A 21,749-nucleotide genomic window follows, 5' to 3' on the forward strand; every position below is an offset into this window, starting at 1 on the left:
TTACTTATATTATATCCATCATTTTAATATGTTTTTTCATTTTTCCCTTTTCCATCTTGTCTGTTTCTCTGGTACTCTTTCATAGGCCGACACGAGCTGAGCCCAGAAAAGGGATTTTGACGAAGGAAAAATCTATTTCTGGGTGATTGGCTCGTGTCGCCCTATGAAACCCATCCCTTTTTATGGTTTGTTTTCCCCCCCTTGCAGGACAAGATGTATTTATGTTTTAATTAAGGATGACCGCTAGGGGCGCTGCTGTCCGTGGCGTCCTCTAGTAGTAGTAGTAGAGGCTGCATCGCCCGTTGGTATCAGCTCTCTCTTAGGGGGATTCTGATAGGGAAGTTCTAATTGGTGTTTGTCTCGTGGTAGTGTTCCACACTCGCCCCTATATCATACCGACACTTCTTTTTAAGAGTGAGCGAGTCAGTCTTACTGACATTTTCTTAATTTTGTTTTTTCTCTGGTAATTTTAGGATAATTTTACCTAGAAAGATGATATTAAGGATTACTTTCATAGGGCGACACGAGCCAATCACCCAGAAATAGATTTTTTGCCTTCTTCGTCAAAATCCCTTATTTGATTCTTTCTATATATTATTTTGTTGTTGTTGTTGTTAGGTTGATTAGGTTAGGCACTTTTTAAACTGTAGTTTTTAGGATTTGGTGATTTTATTTATGTTATTGTTGTGGGTGAGAGAATTTTTGTGATTAATGGTTGTCTCTCTTTTCTTTTTCATTGCAGTTCAGTAAATGGGAATGAATAAGAGGCTCCCCCTTCACCTTTGCTCAATAGTGGAAGCTGAGAAACAGTCTTTTCTTTCTGAGCCCAACGGCAAAGTGGTAGTGTGCTGTCCAAGTCACTGGCCGACAGAGTTCATGGCTGCTGAGTTGGGGAAGACATTGCTGGAGTGCAATCAGGAACTGAAGTTGAACCTTAAGCAACAACAGGCTCTCATCAAAGATCAACTTCAAGAAATTGAGTAATCGAGCAAGCAGGCAGCAGCGTTGAGGGAGATCAACGATTCCAGGCTATGCATCTATGAGCAGCTGGAAATATAGATTCAGGAACTAGAAAAGAACAACCAGAGTCTCTCTGCAGAAGGAGCTGCTGACAAGAGGAAATTCAATTTTTATTCAGTATTGTTGCATTATTAGGCTTAAGGGATTAAGTTTAGGTTCTTAGGTGGTCTGGGTAATATTAAGTTATGCTTAGTTAGGTATTAGAGGATAAGATTAATTAAGTTGCATACTGTAAAATTAACATTAATAAATTAGTTAAGGAGAATCAGAGTTTTATTTAAGAATTCTTTCAAATCTGTTCCCATTAGTATCCTGCTCTATTTATGTAACTTGAAAAGCCCCAAATATTTTTGGCACCCAACATGGGGCTCGGGTAAAGTAAGAGTGGGGTACACAATTGGAGATGGTGGTGGAGAGAGCAGATTTGGAGGGTGTTGGGTTAGGTGAAGGGGAGCAAGGTTTGAACCAAAAGATAGAAAAGCTGACATCCCTGGTAATTGATATGGAGGAACAGTTGGTTGCAACCCAGGAAAGGGAAAGTACAGTAGTACCTCGAGATAAGAAATTAATCCGTTCCGAGGCGCCTTTCATATCATGAGATTTTCGTATCTTGGACCACATTTTACGTGTAAAATGGCTAATCCTTTCCAAGCCCTCCAAAAGCACCCCAGTAAATTTCATAATAAAGCTAAATTGACCTATAAACAATGAAATACTACAACAATTTGGACCATTCAATACCTAAATTAATAACAAAATGCAAAATAACCTGTAAATAAAGTGTATATTAGTGTACATAGTAACAAGAAATATACTGTACGTAAAATGTGGAAGCTTACCTTTCGAGTGAGGCTATCTCCGAAAGTGGCGGCAGAGGAGGAGGAGGACAAATGGCAGATAACGTACGTACGTACGTACACTTAACTTTACGAAAACACACAAGAAATTTAAGGAAAACTATAAAACTAAAATTTACGAAACACATTAACAAAACTGTAACACCTGTAACACTTAACTTTACAAAAAACTAAAAATTAAAATTTGTTTTTTCTTTATTTGATTTTCAACTTTTTTTTTTACTTTTACATAGGCTTTTTTTATTTTTATTTTTTTTTTTAAAGAATTTCAACTTCACCACTTTCAACGTTCTGTTTATCACTTGGTTCTTCCTTTTTGCTTTCAACTTTCTTTTTTCATCACTTGGTTCTTCCTTTTTGCTTTCAACTTTGTTTTTTATCACTTGGTTCTTCCTTTTTGCTTACTCTTGCTAATGCTGAAGGCCTCTTTAAAAAAAATAACGATCCAAGGAAGATTGCTTCTGCCTACTTTTCACAATGTTCCTGAAACGACTCAGGCAAACGTCATCGAACTGCGCAAACATACGACCTGTGTGAGCCTTTTCGAGGTGTCTTTTTTCGATAAACGATTGCACTTTATGAAAGGCGGCTAGAACATCTTTAATTTCTGCCGTTGTCATAGGGTCCTCCTCCTCTTCCTCGCCGCTGCTAGAGAACTCCTCTTGAACGACGTTATGTTGCATGGCCTCCAACTCCTTCAGGTCATCCGTCGTAAGCTCCTCTTGGTGCTCCTCGAGAAGGTCGTTGATGTCGTCCTCGTCGACGACCAGCCCCATGGACTTGCAGAGTGCAACGATCTTGTCAAATCTGGTTGGGATACAGTTTCGGGATCGCCAACTGTTTTGGACTCTGCAGCACCAGCTTCGCCCACGTTGAATCCCTCAAAGTCTCGGGCGGATACGGCATCAGGCCAGAGTTTCCTCCACAAGGAATTCAAGGTTCGCCTCGAAACCTCCTGCCAAGCTTGGTCGATGAGTCAGATACAAATGACGATGTCGAAATGCTCCTTCCAAAATTGACACATGGTGAGGTTTGTGGTATCGGTGATGTCGAAACATCTCTTGAAAAGATGTTTTGTGTACAGCTTTTTAAAGTTCGCGATCACTTGCTGGTCCATGGGCTGGAGGAGAGGGGTGGTGTTGGGAAGAAGAAAAAGAATCTTAACGAAGGAATATTCCGCTAGGATATCTTCCTCGAGGCTAGGAGGGTGGGGAGGGGCATTGTCCAACACCAGCAGACATCTCAGGGGGAGGCGCTTCTCTTCCAAAAATTTCTTCACTGTCGGGCCGAAACAGATTTACCCACTCGGTGAGCAAAAGCCTCGTTACCCAGGCTTTTGCATTAGCCCTCCACATCACTGGAAGCTTCTCCTTCAGCACTTTGTGGGCCTTGAAGGCTCGAGGAGTCTCGGAATGATAGACAAGTAGGGGCTTCACCTTGCAATCACCACTGGCGTTGGAACAAAGTGTGAGCGTAAGCCTGTCTTTCATAGGCTTATACCCAGGTAGCTTCTTCTCTTCCTCCGTGATGTATGTCCGACGAGGCATTTTTTTCCAAAAAAGGCCACTTTCATCACAGTTGAAAACCTGCTGAGAACTGTAGCCTTCCTTGGTCATCATCTCGTCGAAAGTTTTCTTAAATGCTTCGGCCGCTTTCGTGTCCGAGCTGGCAGCCTACCCACGACGCACCACCGAATGGATGCCAGTCCGTTTACGGAATTTCTCGAACCAGCCATGCGAACCCTTGAACTCTGGATTTGGCGTTGAAGTCCCTTCCCCTCTGTCGTCTTCCCCCTGCGCAATCAAATCGCCGAAAATAGCGATTGCTGTCTCCGTTACCGTATCGCCAGCGATTTCTTTGTCTTTTATCCAGACGAGGAGCAGCCGTTCCATCTCGTCGAGCACGTGGGTCCTCTTGCTGGACAAAATAGTGATGCCCTTCAACGGTGTAGCTGCTTTGATGGCATCCTCCTGTTTAAGGATGGTGCCTATTGTCGACGGATTACGGCCGTATTCCTTTGCGATCACACTCAATCGCATACCAGCTTCGTACTTCTTGATGATCTCCATCTTTGTCTCCAAAGAGAGCATGCGCTTCTTTCCGTGAATTTCAACTTTCTTGGGACCCATGACTACGTTATCTTGTACGTAATTTACGTATAAGTTACACAAAGTTTTCGCACAACACGATAATAGTACTGCAACGAAATCACTAACGAATTACGTTACTAAACGAAATCGTTGGACCGAACGAATGCTGTGTGCGTACGATAAAGATGTTGGTACGAAGAGGCCAAGATAGGTACGCCACCACGTACGTACAAGATGCATGATGGGAGGGATGCTGTCCAATAGGAGAGAAGGATCTCATGGCGGTGACTAGCATCAGGAACCAATGGCAGAGCAAGAGGATGGCGGCGAGTCTACTAGTACTAAGATGGCGGCGCGCGGCGCGAGTTTCAAAATTGTTATCCGGGCGAATCTAGGACTTTCAGAAACCTTTCATATCTTGAAAACTTTTCGTATGTGGAGCCGTTAAATTTTTCGCATTGGCTTTCGTATCTCGAGTTTTTCGTAAGTTGAGCCTTTCGTATCTTGAGGTACCACTGTACATTATTTGCAAGTTTGGAGGCAATGGATAAGGAAATGTGTGAGATGGTGAAGAAACTGGCTGAAGTGGCTACGACTGAGCCCTGTGTTAAGCAGGGAAGTTAGGATGCTGAGGCAAAAGGTGCAAAGGAGAAAATCCATAAGAAGGGTAAGTTGTTAAGTATGAGTAAGGATAGTATGAGTGAGGTGTATGGAAGTGATGGGGAAGACAGCAATAAGAAAAAAATGAGCATAAGAAGAAAACACAAAAGGGGAGAGGTGTGAGGAAAAAAGAGTCAGGTTCCAGATTTTGAGGGACAGTTCAGACTCAGAAGTTGAGGATGATAGGAAGAGTTAAAGTAGTAGTAGTGTTGAAGGTTTGAGTGAGGTAGAGGAGACAGAGGCTAAAACGATGCTCCTGAGAGAGAGGTTCCTCGGATTGTATTGAAGAAAAAAGTATGGTGAGAATGATAGTGTGTAGATGAAGCAACTAGGAGAGTTCTTGGATGGGAGGTTGAAGAGGTGCTATACGAGTGTGTGAGGGTGAGCTGGGGGTGTAAGTCGGTGAAAGTGAGTGATTGGACAGGTGAAAAGAAGGAAAAGTTGTGTAGTGTACAAGAAGGACGATGGATTTGAGGAGGCAAAAATGAAGGCTGGAGAAGAAATGGGCTTATATGCCCATGGGCTGGAAGCATTGGCCAGAGGAAAGTATGGGGAGGAAGGGATTGCAGAAAACAAACTTCTTAGGTAGTTCTTGGCCACCATCCCTGAGAAAATTAGGGTAATCCTCAATGAAAAGCAAAAGGATCAGAAGCGGTGGTCAGGAAGAAGCTTGAGTTGGGAGGATGTTTTGGAGATACTGGAGGACCTGAGAGCAGATAAGAATGAACCAAAGGAGATGCATGTTGGATCTGAGGTGGTGAATGGAGGGGCGTACAAGGATATTGTGGCGAGTGAGGGACTGAGTGTGATGAAAACCTTGCTGGAGGAATGTAAGAGAGACTGGGCAGAGGCAGAACGAATGTGTGAGTGAATGTCGGGAATAATGGAAAAGAAGTTGGAGCAGAAGCCGAGAGAGGTTTAGGAGTAGAAGTGTAGGTAGAGTAAATGGAAGTGTGAACAGTAGCAGTAAAGTGTTTCAGGTGTAAAAGGACTAAGCATGTGAAGGCAGATTGCAGATGGGTTAATGGTGAGCCGTGTTTTGGCTGTGGAAAAAGAGGACACATGTTGGTTCAATGTTCATAAGTGAATAAGTTGAAATGTTTTGGCTATACGTATAAAGATGGGACATGGTGTGAGAAGCCTGAGTGGAAGGAGAGTAAGTGTGAGTGGAAGTCATCTGTGGAAATTGTGAAATGACTGGGCATTTTCCCAGGACACGTAAGAACCCTCTGAGCAAGTGTGAAGGATGTGGAATGGAGGGTCATGTGAAGGAAGTCTGTCAGAGTCGTAGCAAACCACAACCCAAGGGAAACTAATAGTGAAGGGGACTTACCGTAGTAAACCCTCTGGTATAGAAGGGATAGATGTATTGCATGTGAGAGAAGGATTTGCAAGTGGAAACGTCTGCTTTGGGGAACGAGTACATCGTTGTTTGTGTGTTAGAATAAAATGTGGTAGAGTGCTATTTAAAGCGTTGATTGATATGGGTTGTAGTGGAAATGTGGTTTTCAAAGATGCCTATGAGAAAATAGAAGAAAATGTAGGTCAGAGTCAGGAATGTGCTGGATATGTAACAGGATTTTGAGGATTGGAAGTGAAGGTGTATACCAGGCTTGTTGAGACAGTTGTGGTTGGAGGAATAAGGCTGTGGGAGGATGTTTTTAAATTATGGACAGAGTGAATGAGAAGTAAGATTTGTTGCTGGGATATGCATTTCTTTAAAAAAACAGGGGAAAGGTGTACCCAGAGCAAGACATTGTGGAAATACGAATGGGGAAAAAAACAAGTGTGAGAAGTTGTATGTGGAGGAGGATGGACAAGTAAGTTTGAAGATGGTTTCTGGAGTAGAGGTGTAAGCAATGGAGGACATCCAATTGCCAAGAGATTTGGGGAGTGTGTGGAGTGTGAAAGTAGGCTGGAGAACCAATGTTGGAGTCAACGCAGAGAGTCTGGGTGAAATTTTCATGTGGATGGTAGCTCTGTGTTTTATAAGATAAGGCAGGTCACACGTATTTGATGGAATTATGGATATAAAAAACCCAAAGGTATGTGTACAGATGTGTGGTGATGTAAAAAAGAAAAGGTGGAGAGGCATACATCCGGGTGATAGGTTGGGAAGCTTGAGAAGTGTAGTCGATTTGAGTATGGTAAGCATGTTAAGGGGTATGAGGTGATGGCTGAAAGAGAAAGGTCAGAAGAGTGGAGTAAAGAAAAACTTAGGGAAAAGGTGAGGCTGAATGAGAAGTTGAGCAAGAAAGAGAAAGAGCAGGTGTATAAGTTGTTGTGGGAAAGAAAGGGTGCGTTCAGTCAAGGTGATGAGGATTTGGGACAGCTAGGTTGCTGGAGTTCTGTATTAGACTGATTGACAATACACCAATTTACCAGAGACCCCAACATTTCCCGGCTCTGGTAACATGAGAGATTGAAGAGCAGTTTGAAGAGTTAGAAAGGATAGAGCAATTGAATCCAGTACAAGTGCATGGAATAGTCCAATTGTGCTGGTATGAAAGCCTGATGGGAGACTGCGAATGTGTACAGTGAACCTCCTGTATTCGCGGACTAAAGATTTGCAGATTTCTCTCTGGAACATATCCCCCACTATTCGCGGAAAATTTGCATATTCACGGTATTTTTCTATGAGAAGCATCCATAAATTCCTAGTTTTTTTTTATCTATTTCATAATTAAATACACTTTTTGTGATAAAACTATTAAAAAACCCAATATAAACATTTTTAGTGGGTTTTTAATGAGTTTTAACCAGCAAAATAGGCAGTTTTAAGCATTTTTATGGGGGTTTCAACCATTCATGGATTCTAGCTATTCACGGAGGGGGGAGGGTTTCTGGTACCCATCCCCCACGAATACAGGGGAAAAACTGCATTGATTATCGAAGAGTAAATGAGGTGACAGTGAAAGATTTCCCATGTGTGTGGTGTCTGACTGTGTGTACAGTATGCATGGGATGAAAAAGTGTTCAGTAAGATGGATCTGGTGAGGGATTACTATCAGATGCCAGTGGAGGAGGATTGTAGACCTATAACTGCTTTCTCAACTACTAAAGGCCTGTCCACTCTAGGAAAGATTGTTTGTTTTCAACTTTGCAAACAGTTTCCAAACTGTCTGCGATGTTTCCTATCCAGACCTCAGTTGATGTCATGATGCTTGTTGGTCCAATAGCCTTCGTATTCTACTTGGCTGTTTTAATGCACTCGAGGAGGGATAAGAGATAGAAAAAGAGATGGGTGAGGAAGTTTCAGAAAAAGGAGCGTGTCAAGCTGACTTGCTTCTGGCGGACTGAAAATACACACACATATACATATATATTATATATATATATATATATATATATATATATATAGATATATATATATACTTATATATATATACATATATATATTAAACATGTATAGTATATACATATACAGAGAAACACTAAATGTTCTCTATTCTGGATGGGAAACAAATGCATACATGGTAAAAACTGTTTGCAAACAATGTTTCCTATTGTGGAAAGGCCTTAAGAAACAGTATTAGTTCTGCAATCTTAGTTTTGGCTTGGCAAATGCACCAGCAGCATTTCAGAGAGCAATGAAAGTTGTGCTGAGTGGTTTTCCCTGCAAAAATGTGCTGGTGTTTCTGGATGACATTTAAGTAGTGAGCAAGACTGCGGAAAGAACACAAGAGGTTGGTACGAGCAGTATTGAAGAGGTGAGAGGAAGTGGGGGTGAAAGTCAAAGTGAATAAGTGTGAGTGGTTCATGGATGAGGTGGAGTTTTGGGGTGATCAGGTGAGTGAGTGTGGTGTACGAAAGGCAGAAAAGTTTGTGGAAAAAGTGAGAAATTTTCCCCGACCTAGGACTGTGCGAGAGTTGCGTGGATTGTTGGGACTGACTGAATTTGGAAGAAAGTTTGTGGAAGATTGTTCCAGAATTGCAAAGCTGTTGTCAGAATGGACAGGCTGTACAAAGAGTACAGTTGTGAGGTGGGACGAAAGGATGGTGAAAGCATTTGAGAAATTGAAAGAAGACATGGTGAAAGATGTAGTTGGCTTACCCTGACTATCGTGCAGATGCTAGTAAGTTAGAAGTGTATATGGACCTGAGTGGAGTGTCGATGGGTGGATGTTTGATGCAAAAATAAGTGGTGAATGGGACTGAAAGAAATCGAGTGATAGCGTATGTAAGTAAGGAGTTTAGTTTGGCAGAGCAAAAGTACTTGACTATTGTGAGAGTGTTGGCTGCATTGCGACTCTGTGTGAAAGCTTTACGACTGTTTCCATATGGTGTGAGGTTTGTGGTACGTAAAGACCACCAACCTCTAATATATCTGCTGAGAATGAAAGGAGTGGATGCTAGGATTGTGCGAACGATGGAAGATTTAAGTGATTTTGATTTTGTTGTGGAGTACATCCCAGGTAGGGGGATTGCCCACCAAGGATGGAGACTGAGGGAAAAAATGTTCAGTCACTAGCATAGTGCATATATGTGAAGTACAAAACTGTGTTTGGATATCAATAAAGTCTGCCTTGATGTAAAATAAAGTAGCTAGCCTCTGTGGCCTTGCCTCCTCTTATGGATATCATCCTGACTACCTTCACGTTTAATATTAATCTTGTACAATAACTCATTACTTTTAGTTCAATTGTCAGATAATACATAAATAAAATATTGCTGCAACAGTATATGAAGAAACAAATAAGGGTCACATAAATGATTGGGAGAAAACAACTTACCTGATGAACACTACCACACTTGTGATGTGATAGGGGAAAGAGGTGTGGAAAATCACTACCAATTTCATATGCATATATAGTGCTATCACCCTGAAAAGTAAAAATAACTGAATTTTATTTTCTGAAAAGACTACACCACTTGAAGTAAAATTAAAATTTACAATCATAAAGCTAAATGAAAAGCCAAATAAAAGCAAAAGACAATGTAATAAGAGCATAATATTTCCAAATGACTGTGATACTTCATAATTCTTGCAGAATACTAATAATAGCCATACTTTTCATCAAAGGTGTAGTTTTAACAATTCATTACCCTTAGATTGTCTAAATAAAAATTTATTTGTATACCTGGTAAATAACAAAGGTTTTAAATTCAACCAAGTCATTTATAATACATACCAGAAATCTTGACCACTTTTAATTCTAAAAAAGGCAAAGCAAACCAAGGTCTTGTTGTCTCAATTTTCCTTTTCTTTTTTTCTATCTGTAAACTTGCATGATTTCAATGTAAGTATATTGTTAAAGGTTTCAATTTATAACAAAAGGGGTGTGTAATTGATTCTTTAAGAATTGATGATGAAGTTGACACGTGTGTGACTGTCATCAATGCTTGTTGAAGGTACAGTGATGCTCAAATCTCATGCGACACGTTTCCATAGGATTTCGTTCAAAATTTACTAACTGGCAACCTAACATACTCTATATCTATCTATTATTTCAATGCGGAAACACGATTATTGAATACAATAAGGTCATAATATGCTTCATAAGAGTGAAATCTGTCATATATTTAAAATCTGTAAGAAAATGTCACATGTAGCAAATTTCAGAAAAATCTCTATCGATACAATTTCAAAACTTTCGTTCACACATTGCTGAAGCATTTGACCAAAATGAAGTTATCATCAAGCATCAGTTCAAATGTTAAAAAAAAAATTGTCAGCATTAACAATGTTTTAAAAGCAAGCATAAAATTTTAACTAGTCTTATTTGACTGCTTTCACACCTCGGTGCTGAAAAAAAATGTAAAAATGTATATACAAAAGTAGAATGCGCCCACCGCTATCAACATGTCAGGGGAGCGTGTGTGATGGATCATTAGTGTCGGTGCAACAACAACCACCCAGTGTAACATAAGTAGGTCTACACTGACTAGCGAATGAAATTATCTTAAAAATATTTACTTTATATGTTTTAGAAGAATATTATGATTTTCATACATAATTATTTTTTATAATTCTTAAATATTTCAAAAATGATGGCATACTTGCAAATATTCTCGCATATGCAAGTATTTTTTTGTCAAAGCCAAGATATTGTTCCTAGGCCTAGGTGTTAGATTTCTTTACTTTACACTAAGAAAATAATATTTTAAACCAGTTGAAAAACAAGTGTTCCATACATCTTGATAGTTAATACTAATGATATTTCAATTAATAGTCATCTTCTCCATATAATCAAAATCAGCAGCATCTTTTATTCCTCAAAGAACAGGTAATCTTTGCAAATAAAAACATTAGTAACAGATTACATTTCAGAAGACTTAGAATATCTTTTAGGCCTATAAAAGGGATTTTGACGAAGGAAAAATCTATTTCTGGGCAGGGGCCCGTGTTGCCCAGTGAAATGTCCCTTTAGAACACATTTCTAAGGTAAATTATTGCTAACATACCAGAGAAAAAAGCTAAAATGGAAATTCCAGAATATTCTGGCTCGCTCACCTTATTTAAAGGTGTCGGTATGGTTTCTGGGGCGAGTGAAACCACTACCAGGGGTCTTTTGCCATTTAGATTCATCCTTCTTCAAAATCCCTCTACCAGAGAGGAGCCGACCTAAGGCCCACTCCCCGCTACCGTTACTGCTGCCGCCTCTGACGTCATCCTTGGAGTTAGCACCCAAGCTTGGGCCAAAGAAGGGGGGGTACAAGAGAAGGGTGGGATTTCACTGGGCGACACGGGCCCTTGCCCAGAAATAGATTTTTCCTTCGTCAAAATCCCTTTTCTGGGCTCAGCCCGTGTCGCTACGTGAATTAGTACCAGAGAAATGGCCACAAAAGCTTGGAACAATGGAGTACAAAAGAATATTGTAGGAAAAATGAAAAACAATTAAGGTTAATTTGTATAATCTAAAAATAAAATTATGAACTAGGTAACAAGTGTACTGAAAACTTAAGGGTAAATACAGTAACTTATGATTAACCTTAAAATTAGATACAATGTAGTAACTGAAAGTGTGATTAATCCTAAAGTTAAATACAAGGAAACACCACAACTATGTACAACATGTGGCATCCAAGGCACAACAAAGGCTACATGGTGGCAGAGCCACGGCAAGAATGTCAGTGAGGCAGGTAGAAAGGAGAGATCTAGATGTAAGCTACTTACTACTACTTAAGCAGTGTCAGGAGAAACTGTGTTTCCCGCTGCCACTGCTGGAAATTTAAGTGCTTCTAAGGACTTGAGGTAATGGCGTTTGAAAACTGTCGGAGATTTTCAGCCTGTATACTTTTTCAGATCATCAAAATTCATATGCTCAAAGTAGTTAACGGAGGTAGCTACTGCCCTAATGTCATGTATACGAGGGAAGGATTCTGGGTTGGCTTGTTTAATGAAATATAGTATTTGTTGCCTTATTCCTTTTAAGGAAATAGTGCCACCCTTTTCACTCATAAATAAAGGGCCTGAAGATCTTAGGGCCGTTCTATCGAGGTATGCTCTTAGGGCAGTAACTGGACATAAGGATGGGTCCTGTGGAAGTGGGAGAATTTTCCATGGGGCCCACCTATCTAAAGGGTCCTCATTTTTAGCTAAAAATTGACTATCTGGAGAAAGTAATACTTCTCCTGAAGGGAGAAATTCTATATGACCTGAGTCTCTAGATAGAGCCGACAGTTCAGATACCCTGGCTCCTGAAGCTAGGCTTAAAAGGAATAATGTTTTCCTCAGGAGGGGTAAAAAGTCACATGATTCATTATCAGTGTCTGAGGCCAGTTTGAGAACATCATTTAAGAACCATGACACAGACTTAGGCCTCTCTGATGGCCTGAGTCTATCACAGGCCCTGGGGATAGATGAAAAATAAGAGTCTGTTAGGTCTATTTTGAAACCAAACTGGAAGATTTTCTTGAGTGCAGATTTAGTAGTAGTAATAGTACTTGCTGCTAAACCCTTTTCAAACAGTGTCCTAAAGAAAGATATGGCCGGATTGGTTGTCATGGTTTGGGTTTCAGAATTCCTAAGGAAAATAGCTAGTTTTTTAACTGCTGAGTCATACTGACGTAGGGTTGATTCCCGTTTATCCGATTCTAAAAATAGGATATTTTGAGGGTCGATGTTGGCATCCCTTTTTGCCGCAAACTTCATGAAGTCCATAAAGTTAGGGTTTTCTGAATCTCTGAGGAAGCGTACACAGTTTTCGTTTGTACTAGTTGTGATAGCTTGGGATTGGAAATCCGTTGAGGTCGGAGTCCCAATTCCAGTAGTAGTGGGAACCAATTGCTCTTGGGCCAATTGGGGGCTATTAGAACAATGCGTCCCTTAAACGTTCTGAGTTTGTTCAGAACTTTCAAAAGAAGATTCACTGGGGGAAAGATGTAAATCTTCTTCCATTGATTCCAGTCTATAGCCATGGCGTCCGTGGCATAAGCCAAAGGGTCCAGGTTGGGAATGACGTAACAAGGGAGTTTGTGATTCGACTCCGTGGCGAAGAGATCCACCTGTAGCCCTGGGACTTGTTGACAGAGTGGGACTGAGCGAGATAGCGCATCTGCTATCACGTTCCTTACTCCCGCTAGGTGTGTGGTGGACAGGTGCCATTTGTTCTTGACTGCCAATGAAAATATGGCTATCATGACATAGTTCACATGGCTTGACTTGGAGCCTCCCCTGTTGATGCAGTGTACTACCACTGCACTGTCCAGCACCAGTCTGATGTGAGATTTCTTGGCTGGATGAAGCTTTTTCAGGGTGAGGAACACTGCCATAGCTTCCAGTACATTGATATGGAGCTGGCGGAATGGAAGGGACCAGGTTCCTTGTACCTTCTTGTACTGAGAGTACCCTCCCCAGCCGCTTAGTGATGCATCTGTGTGGATAACTATACTGTGTTTTTTTTCATCTGTCCATCCGCCTGTGGTGTTTTTGATGGTAACACTGCTTCCCGGGCTTTAGATAGTTACGCTAATTGTAAGTTTTAGGTAAATAAAAGGATATCTGGGTGTACATTTGTAACTGAAAAGTGTTTTAATAATTTACTGTATGCGAATTACACCGTTAATATTCGAAATAGGATATTATTACAATCGTAGAATGTAAGCTGAATGTAACTATCTAAAGCCCGGGACGCAGTGTTACCATACAAAACACCACAGACGGATGGACAGATGAAAAAAAACAGAGTATAGTGCCGGCGGAGGGAACTGAAGAGGAATTGACTTCGACAAATTTTTTACCTTCGTCCACGGACGGAGGCGTTTGCGTAAGATCGCCGGGACAGTGGATAGTTTGTCTCGGGATCTGTTGTTTGCCCTTGAGCGCCAGACGCGGTTTATATCTTTGAGTTTTGCTTTTAACAGAACGTCTATTGGAGAGAGCCTAGGCTTCTTTCCTGGTTCCTCCGAGATGTTTGCTTGCACTTGAGAAATTGTCTGGTTGTCTTGGCTATTTCTCTCTTCTTCAACGACGGAATTGATAGAGTGTGTGAGTTCAAGTCCCATTGAATGCCTAACCACTGAAAGCGAGACTCCGGCGTTAGCTGGGACTTGGTCCTGTTTATCTGGAACCCTAGGTGTTCCAGAAACTTAATTACTTTGACCGTTGCTTTGTGGCATTCCTCGATGCTTGAGGCCCAAACGAGCCAATCGTCCAGATACGCAACTAGCATTATTCCTTGAGACCTGAGTTCTTGAACAACTGTCTCCGCCAATTTTGTAAATATTCTGGGGGCTATGTTGAGCCCGAAAGGCATTACCTTGAAGGAGAATGCCTGGTTCCCTAGTTTGAAACCCAGGAACGGGCGGAAGTGTCTTGCTACGGGAACATGATATATAGTATGCGTCTGTAAGATCGATAGAGGTGGTGACGGCCCCACAGGGTAGTAAGGTCCGCACCTGCGAGATAGTCAGCATTCTGAACTTGTCACAACGAATGAATAAGTTTAGACGGGACAAGTCTAGAATTATTCTTCGTTTGTTTGAGCCTTTCTTTGGCACGCTGAACAAGCGACCTTGAAACTTTAAGTGCTTGACTCTTGACACTACTCCTTTCTGAAGGAGTTCTTGAGCGTACTCTATCAATTCCGCTGTTGGTTGTTGATGGAAGGTTTTGGATGGAGGAGGACCTTTGATCCAGCTCCAGCCTAGACCTTTGGACACAATGCTCTGTGCCCAGTTGCTGAACATCCATCTGTGTCGAAAGAGGAACAGTCTCCCTCCTACCTGAGGGTTCTCACTGGTTCGGGGAAGGGCGTGTCCCATGCCCTCCTCGTAAGTGCTTACCTCGGCTGGATGCTCTTCCGCCGCCTCTCTGGCGGAAGGCACCTCTAGCTCTGCTACCCTGTCGAACCTGTTAAAAGGCTGAAAGGACTGGCTTTTAAACACTGGGGAGACAGCGTAGGAGGTTGAAGCCTGCGCGTGTTGTGGTTGCGCCACCAGCAGAAACTGTTGTTGAGGCTGTGCCTTGGAGGTAGACGGTTGCAGTACGTGATACCGGAACCGCCTGCATCACTGCCTGTTGCTGAGGAGCCTGGAAAGGCTGGAATTTCCTAGGCTTCTTGGACTTCTTAGTTGATGAGGCCGACTCTGATTTTCTCTTGCTGGTCAATCCCCAGCGAACTTTCTGACTCTGGTTGAGTCTGGTTGCCTCGCAGTGAACTGAGTTCACTACTGACTCTGGGAAGAGATCAGCACCCAAGATTGAAGCAGCCAAGAGCTTATTAGGCTCGTGCCAGATGGTGGCCTCCGCCAGGACATGCTTCCGACAATCCGTCTTGCTATAACGAAATCATACAAGTCACACTGCATTGTATGCAATTGTGACTTTGCTATGATCTTAAATAGCGGCTCATCTCCGTAGATCAGAGCCGATACCTCCGTCATAACAAGCGTATTGAGGGACCTGGACAATCTCATTCGGGCGTCAAATTCAGCCTGGATGAGGCTATCCGGAAGCCTGGGAAGTCTCTCGCTAAACTGCGAGATGGCACAGTCTGGTTTGAGCTTCCCGACCGAAAAGGTGGCCGGGAGATCCAACCATAGATCTTCTGTTCTGGGGAGCAGGAGCGATGTAGGTTCCATCTCCCAGAGCTGCGGCATTGGCTCATCTTTCATCGCGGCCTGAATCGTGAACTCCGCTACCTTCGTAGTGAACGGGATGGGCGTTTCCGCGTCCACTGTGAAGATTGTGAATGCACTTTTAAAAGCTTGGACCCTGGTATTGATGCACTCCCATTCCTCCAGGCTCCTAAGCCATTCACGTTGGGCTTGATCCTGGGAGAGGATGACCATCTCCTTTGGGATCTTGTCCTCTCTCCTCATGGCCGCTTCCGTAAGGCGGGCATAGCCGATGAAGGGGGGGGTTGCAGACCTGCCGGATGGAACTCGAAGTCCTCAAGCCTTCGAGTTCCACAGCCCTCCAACGTCAGCATGAAGGGAGCGTGGGAAGAAATCCTCCAGGGATTACTTGCTGTGAAAGTGGGGGGAGTCATTGAGTCCGGCATGGTTTGGACTACCATGCCGGGCTGCGAAAGACCTGTCGCGGGGTTCTCTCGGAGACCTGCGATGAGGTTTTCCTGAGTGACCAGTCTTTCCGAAATGGCTCGGATTGACTGGCCCGACTACTCCGAAGAAGATGAGATTTGCGTAAACATCTCCTGGAACTTGTTTTGGATCAAGTTCTCGACCAGACTACCCATTTGCTGCATAATATTGGCCGAAATATTAGCAGTAAAGGTGTCTGGGTCGAAAGGTGCTGGTTCCACCTTTTCTTTGGGGGTCCTGGGATGGGCTCCTGTAGAGTTTGAAGGCTCAGGGTCAGGGAAGAGCTGAGCCTTGTCCCTAGAAGACTTAGACTTGGAGCCCTTCGAGTACAAAGTTGTTCTAGGCTTCTTCCCTCCGGGATGGTGAGCCGAAGTTTTCCGAGTGCCACCAGAACTTGACTTCTTAGACAGAGTCTTTGGAAGCGTTTTATAGTCACGCTTCCCTTTGACTTTAGGGATCACCTGGGCGGACTTCGGTCTGACCGACTGCCCATCCCCGGTGAATCCCTGGAAAGAAGTAGAAGTAGTAGTAGGGGAAGAAGCTCTAGATGGGCTCAAGGGGAGACCTTGAGCCTCTACTAAACCTGCCTCACTTACATCCCTACCTGCGGCATCTACCGTCATGGGCTCGAGGTCAAGATCGAGCGCTGCTACTTCCTGCTGGACCTCCTGGTTCGCAGGTTCCTCCGAAGCCAGAGCGACCTGTTCCTGAATGGTGGCGATCAGAGGAGCCGCCACTTCCGGGTCCACATAGGAGGCTGGCTTTCCGCCGGGGAAGATGAGGGTGGCCATCTCCTTGGACAAAATGTATGGTTGCCCCTTGGATACATTTCACCCGAAGCCACCAACCCAGGCCTTCAAAGTAGTTTGAGCGGCGTCCCTGACCGCCTGAGCACCCTGACAGAGAGGGTTAGTATTAATACTTAAGGCTACTTAAGATAAACTTAAAATATGTATAGTAAATGATATATCACGAATTGTATTGGTCAATGAATTAAATATGACAAGGTTTAGTATCCGGAGGTGTACTTACTCCGGAGGAGACCTGATCCACTAGCTCGTAGCAGATAGTGCAGCTCTCGTGGTGCCAAACCGCCAAATCGCCTTACCGGATCGCACAGGTAGCGTGGGTCCGGCAGACCTTGTGCCCACAGGGGTCTTGGAGTACGGCGTTGCAGCCCGAATCCATACAGTGGGTGGCCTGTAAGTGAAATGATACATAAGTATCAACACTAACTTTCTGGACTTAGTCCATGATGTGATATATCATAACACCGGAGTGTACCGGAGTTCATAGACAATTTCAAGGCTTAGTCTCTACCTGCTCTTCTGGCGTGTAACGTGGTGAGTGTCCGATAGGGTCGGTAAAACTTGAATCAGTGTGTCTCCGGCGTTGCTGGAGAACAAAATATCACCGAGACAGTAGTACCTAACCTATACCCCGGAGCGAGGAGTACTAGGACGGCGGGAGCAGGGATGGACCAATAATTGGTGGCGGGGTGGATAACTCCGCCATAAAAACTTAAAATTAGAATAAGTAGGTGGTGAAACCCGGATGGTGAGCGGGGTCTCCGCCAACTTAGACTAATGGATGTAAAGAAAAAACGTAAACATGTAATAAGTATAAAAAGATGCCGGAGCTTTCCCACAGTCACTGGCCTTGGGGTCTGGCGATGCCGGAGCCCTGATCCGCCGGAGCGGGAAGGGTGATGACTCGGGATAGGAGAGCTCGGCCTGAGAACCTAGGAGAGCCGAGCGCAACAGAGCCTGGTGGCCAACCGAGGCTTGGCCAGACAAGGAACCCCCCCCCCCCCCCCCCCCCCGGGGACTCTATGATGAGAGCGGTGTGAGCCAAGCCAGCGCCGCATGTCCTCCAGCTAACTCCCGTATCCCCCGTGTGGTGGGGGGGAAGAAGGGAGGGAGCTCGGATCGGTTGCCAGGGACAATGTGAACGAGCGTATCTCCCCCCCCTTGGAGGGGGGAGTAAGCGTGGGGGACTGACACTGGGTGGCTCATGGTGATCGCCTGGACTCTTCTCGGTTGTGGAGTGAGCCACGCGGTGAGAAAGACCATGCGATCAGAGGTGGCCTAGGCCAGCTTGAACCGTCTCAAAAAGCATGAATACAATAACATCCTAACAAAACACAGGGGAGAAGGAAGAAAATCGAAGGATAAGAGAAAGAATAGTCCTGGAGAAGCTGGGTCGGACCAACCAAGAAGGGAGGGCAACATAGCGACTCAAAGCAGCTGGCCTATGCTGATACGTAGGAACGTAGGGCGGTGACCAGGGTAGCTCAGGACCAAAAAGAAAGGACCTAAGTCCTATATGGAGCCTATCATAGACCTAATTACAAAAGAACATGCATGCATGAACTCTGAGCTGAAAGGAGCGATGTAGGCTACGAGCTCGTGCGAACTCTAAAAGAACCCCCGTGTTAATAAAAGGATAAATAATCACAATAATACGTCAATAATGCATAACCACAGTAATAAACATGTACTGCTAAATCATTCGATCACAAACGGTATAGAAGACCGAGAGTAGCACGAAACAATGAAACACGTGGGAAGGGACAAAGCCGTCCGGGACGCCGTCTTTAATAACCGAAATAAAATGGTTAAACGGGCCCTTGCCCGGCTAAAATTGACATGAAACATTACTAGCAGTACTTAACTTGGATACAGCAATAGCTTGATGTTCCATGATGAAATAGGATAAATCCAGAGCGAGCACAACACAGAGCAAGAAAAAACGTGTGCGGTCTGGATCGTGCTACCGAAAAGGATGACGTCAGAGGCGCTAGCAGTAACGGTAGCGGGGAGGAAGCCTTAGATCGGCTCCTCTCTAGTAGAGGGATTTAGAAGAAGGATGAATCTAAATGGCAAAAGACCCCTGGTAGTGGTTTCACTCACCCCAGAAACCATACCGACACCTTTAAATAAGATGAGCAAGCCAGAATATTCTGGCATTTCCATTTTAGCTTTTTTCTCTGGTATGTTAGCAATAATTTACCTTAGAAATGTGTGCTAAAGGGACATTTCACGTAGCGACACAGGCTGAGCCCAGAAATCATTTTGCAACATACAGCCAGCTTAAACGCAGTCTAAAACTTCAACATTCAAAGAAAACTGGTTGTAATTCATATTCTATCGTATTCATCAAAGAAAAGGTAATCTCTACAAATAGATTCATTAGTAACAGATTAGGCTACATCTTAGAAGGCATAGATTATTTCTTTAGGCCAATGAAACATTTTGCAACATACAGGCAGCTTAAACACAGTATAAACTTCAACATTCAAAGAAAACTGGTTGTAATGCATATTCCTACTTTGAAAATGTTGTGATGACTGTTGAGCTTATTAGGTCTACTGTCATAATGCTGCAGACATGCTAGTTATGTTGACCAGTGCGAGAAGCATGTTAGGTGCGCTTTCATTGATGGCACCGCTAACCTTATCACACCGCACTTTGAACTAAGCAACGTAAAAAAAATCAGTCCAAATCACACAGATTACGAATCATACAAATGCATAAAAGGGATCATATTTATATAACCATAAGGAAAATAGGGCTAGCTGTGAATTCGCAAACTTGTCGACATGTATGACATTAGAAAAAAATAAGAAAAAGTTTAACACTACTTGGCAACGTCACGTTGAGTCTGAGAATCTGGACGATTCAAAAAGAATCATGTTGCATGAGATTTGAGCCCCACTGTACTTTATTAATTAAATACAGATTATCATAGTTTGTCCTGGTATTTTCATAGTATCACTAACTCATAATAACTGTGATACATTCTAACTTACAAAGTAGCTTTTGGTGTCATAACTTGTCAACATTTTCTTTATGCATTTAATGTATATTACTTTTCATCAACAATGGACATCTAAGAGGTGCTAAGTATTACAAAATCATTTGGCTGTGAGATGCACTTATCTGCCAGGGTGGGGATTTTAGTCACACTTGTGGTGGTAGTCGCAGTAGCTGTAGAAGTCACAGCAATGTGTGTTGCTAACAATAGCTGTAATAGTGGCAGTACGTACTGTGTTGCTAAGTTAATGTATATATGTGTGTATCTACATAAAATATATATATTATTTATTATATATATGGCAAATATTTGTTGGATACGTCACTTCATGATCCTTGCATTATTTTAACAAATTAAATTTTCTATAATTAAAGAATGTGTTAAGTAAAACAAAGCAAAATATGTACTCTGTTGTCAGTTCAGAAACCAAGATCATTTACCCAGAGCTGTTTTCTACCTTCAGGTAGGAGCAGCACAAAAAAGTGCCATGGATAATTAATTCGATTTATCTTGCTGTCAAATAAATCATGGACACCCCAGTCACCTAGCCTTGACACCTTAAAGTCACCATAAATCAGCTTAGTGTCAAAGTAAGATCAGCTTAGCTTCATCTCACTTCGGAGCCCAAAAGGATTCTCGGGGGACAGATTCAGTTTTCACACCTCTCTTCTTACTGTGTCAATTTCACTAAGGGCCCAATACAGGTGGCCCACGGTTAACGGCGCAATCGCTTAGCAGCGAATCGGTTTTACGGCTGTCATCAAAATTAATAATAAAATAAATAAGGTATTTTAACCCTTAAACGCCGAAGCGGTAAAAAAAAAAAATGTCTCCCGTGTGCCGGAGACGTTTCAGAGTGAGCGCAGAAGCGGAAAAAATATTTATTTAAAAAAACCACAGCGCGCTTAGTTTTCAAGATTAAGAGTTCATTTTTGGCTCCTTTTTTTGTTATTGCCTGAAGTTTAGTATGCAACCATCAGAAATGAAAAAAATTATCATTATCATATATAAATAATGCGATATATGATAGTGCAAAAACGAAATTTCATATATAATTGTATTTAAATCGAGCTGTGCGCAAAACGGTTAAAGGTAACAAGTTACTTTTTTTTTCGTTGTAATGTACACTAAATTGCAATCATTTTGGTATATAACACATTGTAAAACGATAAAAGCAACACAGAGAAAATATTATCACAAAATAAAGCATGAATTCATAACGCTCGTACGTAAACAAATATTTTTTTCAAAAATTCACCATAAATCTAAATATTGTCCTAGAGACTTCCAATTTCTTTCAAAATGAAGAAAAATGATTGAATATTACTATACTGTAAGAATATTAGCTTACAAATGCATTTTTCGACCATATCTGACGAGTTAAAGTTGACCGAATGTCGAATTTTTTTATATATTTTTTTTTATATGCAATTATTTCGGAAATAAGAAAAGCTACAACTTTTAAATATTTTTAGTTTTATTCTACATTAAATTGTGCACATTTTCATATATAAAACTCTATGAAATGCCTAATATGAAACGGAGCAAATATTCCGAGAATGAGACTCACGCATTTCGGAGATTTGTGGCGGAGAATCCGCGCGCGGAGGGAAGGAAAGTTTTTTTTTTAAATTCACCATAAATCTAAATATTGTGCTAGAGACTTCAAATTTGTTTCACGATGAAGATAAATGACTGAATATTACTAGACTGTAAGACTTTTATCTTACAATTGCGTTTTTCGACCATTTCGGTAGAGTCAAATTTGACCGAACGTGGTTTTTTTTCTATTTATCGTGATTTATATGCAAATATTTCA

General features: G+C 42.3%; 1 protein-coding gene across 5 annotated transcripts in view; it reads right to left on the reverse strand.

The window, feature by feature from the left end:
- Positions 1-21,749, reverse strand: part of LOC135216709 (coronin-7-like) — a 502,494-nt gene that overhangs the window by 116,472 nt on the left and 364,273 nt on the right. For 4 of the 5 annotated variants that reach the window (XM_064252162.1, XM_064252161.1, XM_064252160.1 and 1 more), the window contains one exon: positions 9,361-9,450. In XM_064252162.1, the coding sequence (XP_064108232.1) occupies positions 9,361-9,450 (90 nt within the window). Of the gene's footprint in view, positions 1-9,360; positions 9,451-21,749 lie in introns of those variants that run through there. The other variant, XM_064252164.1, reaches the window with a different exon arrangement.

The sequence above is a fragment of the Macrobrachium nipponense genome, chromosome 6, assembly GCF_015104395.2.
Source record: "Macrobrachium nipponense isolate FS-2020 chromosome 6, ASM1510439v2, whole genome shotgun sequence".
NCBI classification, from domain to species: Eukaryota; Metazoa; Arthropoda; class Malacostraca; order Decapoda; family Palaemonidae; genus Macrobrachium; species Macrobrachium nipponense.